Genomic DNA, 3,529 nt, shown 5'->3' with positions numbered 1-3,529 from the left:
CTTTGGCGACTTGAACTCGTTAAAATAATAATTAAAACTGGAATATGAAAGCAAATTTTATTGAAGAATCAACTTTCCTAACGCAGGAAAATCGGAAATCAAATCTTCAAACAATATAATAGAATCATTCACAACCGATGCAGTATCTGTTCCAATGCAGCGTTTCGGTACAACCCAATACAGTTCCATCGGGGTTTGTTTGGAATTACCAAAGCAAAATCGTTGCCATGTCTGTGAATTGGTCATTTTTGGATGATCAGAAAACGGATTGTGAACTGTTACTTGAAATCCCATCATAACTTGACGTTTTGAATCCCACAAAAAGAAATCAAATCTAGGATAATTCGGAGATTCGGGAACAAACAAGCTCGTGACGTTCTTGTGGAAAGATGTCTTTGGGGGTAGCTTGTTTGTCAAAAAACGAACCACGGACTTGATTTCAATACTCTTTCTTTCAGTAGAATCTTCTGGTGATCCAATTTTAGCAATATTTGCAATCTTTCTGAATTCAAAAGTAAAGAGCTGCGATAATTCCAGCATAGTAGTGATGTACATTTCGCTAATTTTACCCTTGATGCTGTTGGGATAGTCTGTTTCTTTCAAAACAATTTCAGCAACAAACCCAAGGGAAGTCATAAGACCACGACCGTGGTAGTATAGCAATGCACGACGAGCTACGGGATTCAATGCAGTAATGATTTTATGACCAGTATCACCATCTTCAATGATATCAAAAATTTGTCTGTCCATTCCGACCAATCCTTCTGGAGGTGATAGTCTTAGAGCCATGCGAGAAATACATTCAGCCAAGTTATCTTTCTCCTTGTCGATCAACGTTTTGTAAAACTTGCCATGACTGAAAGCCATATCCCTGAATCGTTCCCTTCGATAGAGTATTGTCTTTTCAATCAAACATTTTTCTGGTTGCTTCCAAAGCAAATTCAATTCGTATGGAACTCCACCCGTCCAGAACAACGCATCCATAGCCTCTTCAGATTCGTGATCGACTTTTGTGTTGTCTTCAAGCAAGTAATGGTCACACCACACCTTGAATTCTTCTTGGTCAAAGCGGTGACTCGAGAGATCGTGAGTATGCCAATCTTTCATTTCGGTAGGATATCCTTCGTTGTTGGCAGATGCTGAAACAATTATCTTGATGTTCGAGTTTTGGTGGTTGGAAAGGTAGTTGATGAGGTTGAATGGGAAGTCCTTGACCACCGGAGGATTGAAAAGTGCGTTGTGTTGGTCGCAAATTACAATCCATTGAAGCTTCTTCAGGCGAATATAATTGACAAGTGACTCCATCATCATCATCATTTCTTCTTCTTTGTTACTCTCAGTAACTGCTTGACACCATTCCACGATAGACTTTTCTTCGATAGTATCATCATAAAATGTAGTGACAAGTTCTCTGAGGATATATCCAAACTTGTATGCTCTCCATGCAGCACAATCATTGATGTAGGTGACTCTGTAATTTTCCCGGTTCACACGATATTCAGCAGCCAGCAAATACAGTAAATAGCTCTTTCCAACTCCAACTGGACCTCGAACATAAATTCCGTAGAAGTCTTTTACACTAAATGAGTCAAGTTCGTTCTTCAAGAGGGGATAAGACTTTGTCATAACCACAAACACTGCGTTTTCCTCGACTCTAAATCGCCGTTGAAGTTGATTAGGAGAAATCAGAGGAAGAAACAGAGAGGCAAGGTTGGTAGAAATGGTGGGGATCGAACGCAGAGCTTCTTGTGACTTGGCAGCAAATTCTACAGTTGCCTTCAGTGATATGGCAGGTAGAGGAGGGAATTCAGGAGTTACAAGGTCGATTGGTCGCTTTCTTGGGTTTGGTTGATGTTTTGTGGAAGACATTGCTGAAAGCATCAAAGGAAATGAAAGGAAGGAGAAGGAAATGAGAGAAAGGGAAGGGAAGGAAGGAAAAAGAAAGGAAAAGTTGCACGACAATTAATGTTGTACAAGAAATGTAAACTCGATCAAAATGAATTGATGTTTGGATTGACAACTAACATGACTCGATTTGCGTCGGTTGATGAAATGGTTAATGACACTATGTTGGGCGTACACAATACTGTGCAAATTGCTTTGCTTCGTCCTGTTTCTCCTACATTGACTTGTACCGATCATCAAACCAATGAGCATGTCATTGACAACCAACACGAGCATCTTGGTTCATCTTGGCAGAGCAATGATATCAAACATGACGCGAACAGTAGTATGCGAATTGGAACACAAGACATGATGGACAATGACAACCAAGACGGACAAGAGTATCGCAATAGTACAATAGATCGCCAGCCAAGTGAATCTCTGATCGAAATTGAAATTGACAGAGATGCCATTGTATTGTCCATCAAAAAAAACTTGGAACTCAGAGACAAGCTATCTTTACGAAACTCAATGCTACAATACAAGCTGAGCGAGTATTTTAAAAAAAAAAGGGTGAGTCGAATCCATACGACTTGAAGTATATGTTTCAAATTTATAAATTGACTGGTGTACCTGATTTAAACAACTCATCTGCCATCATTTACTACCCTTTCAACTATGCACGACCCATGTACAATCCAATAGACCGACGACACACGCGACGGAGAAAAAAGTGTATCAGATCAAGAGCAGCGATACGCCAACTGCATGTCATCCCTCAATGAACTCCGAACAGAATACAATTCAATAAACATTGCAAATCAAAAATTTATTGGCGAATACAAAGGCAAGCTTGAGGAAAGACTAGACGAAGTGACGACCAAAGCGGACGAGTTTTGGAAATATAAGCGATCGATTGCTCTCGATGCTGAAAACTCTCGCACGGGTAAACCTCTTCCAACTAAAATAGTAGACCAACTCGAATCTACTGAACGCAAAAAGGAAAACGAGGTGGTGGCAGTTAGACTAGATAATATTAAGTTGAGGAACAAGCTTCGACGACACGAGCAACTGCTCCGCCAAAAAGTACAGTATTTCAAAATGCATGGCTTTATTCAATGCAACAGCTAAACATTGTATTTCAAATACACACATATACACACACATATATATAGGAGGAGCTTGCGGATGGACTTCATTTGATTGATTTTGAGCAGTTGAAAATCGAAAACCAAACGTATAATGAAAAAATCGAGGAACGTAACGAGGTAATATATTGTCAAGGCTTACAAATATACTGTTCAGAGTTGTGTACATATTTACAGTTTTGTACAATACAGGAGCTGCTCAAACTTCGTAAAAAAATCACGAATGTTGTCCAGGTGTTGACACATGTCAAGGAAAAGCTTCAATTTGTTCAGGTATGCAAATACGCTCATGTCTGCTTTAATATATAACAAGCAACCATTGCATAGCTGAAATTGAATACAACGCAATTTAGGGTGAACCGTTGATTTAAAGCTGGATCTCAAAGCACTCGATAAGCAAGTAACTCTGCGCAGGGATTCACTGCCTATTTCAAAACAAAATCGAGACAGTCTAAAAAACATCAATACCACGCTGCGTCAAAAAAATGGACTTTTAG

At 39.4% G+C, this 3,529-nt stretch overlaps 2 protein-coding genes across 2 annotated transcripts; one reads left to right on the top strand and one right to left on the bottom strand.

Moving 5' to 3' along the window:
* Positions 1-57: 57 nt before the first annotated feature.
* BATDEDRAFT_93277 (uncharacterized protein) lies at positions 58-1,869 on the bottom strand (the record flags this gene model as incomplete). The annotated part of the gene is made up of 1 exon (XM_006683455.1): positions 58-1,869. The coding sequence occupies one exon, from the start codon at positions 1,867-1,869 to the stop codon at positions 58-60; it is 1,812 nt and encodes a 603-aa protein (XP_006683518.1).
* A 198-nt stretch (positions 1,870-2,067) lies between these two features.
* On the top strand, positions 2,068-3,403 carry BATDEDRAFT_93275 (uncharacterized protein; the record flags this gene model as incomplete). The annotated part of the gene is made up of 5 exons (XM_006683457.1): positions 2,068-2,457; positions 2,590-2,970; positions 3,060-3,152; positions 3,225-3,305; positions 3,386-3,403. 5 exons carry the CDS (start codon positions 2,068-2,070, stop codon positions 3,401-3,403), a joined length of 963 nt encoding a protein of 320 aa, XP_006683520.1.
* Between the last annotated feature and the right edge of the window lie 126 nt (positions 3,404-3,529).

This window comes from Batrachochytrium dendrobatidis, assembly GCF_000203795.2.
Source record: "Batrachochytrium dendrobatidis JAM81 unplaced genomic scaffold BATDEscaffold_181, whole genome shotgun sequence".
Taxonomy (NCBI): Eukaryota; Fungi; Chytridiomycota; class Chytridiomycetes; order Rhizophydiales; genus Batrachochytrium; species Batrachochytrium dendrobatidis.
This window is presented reverse-complemented; position numbering and strand designations above follow the sequence as displayed.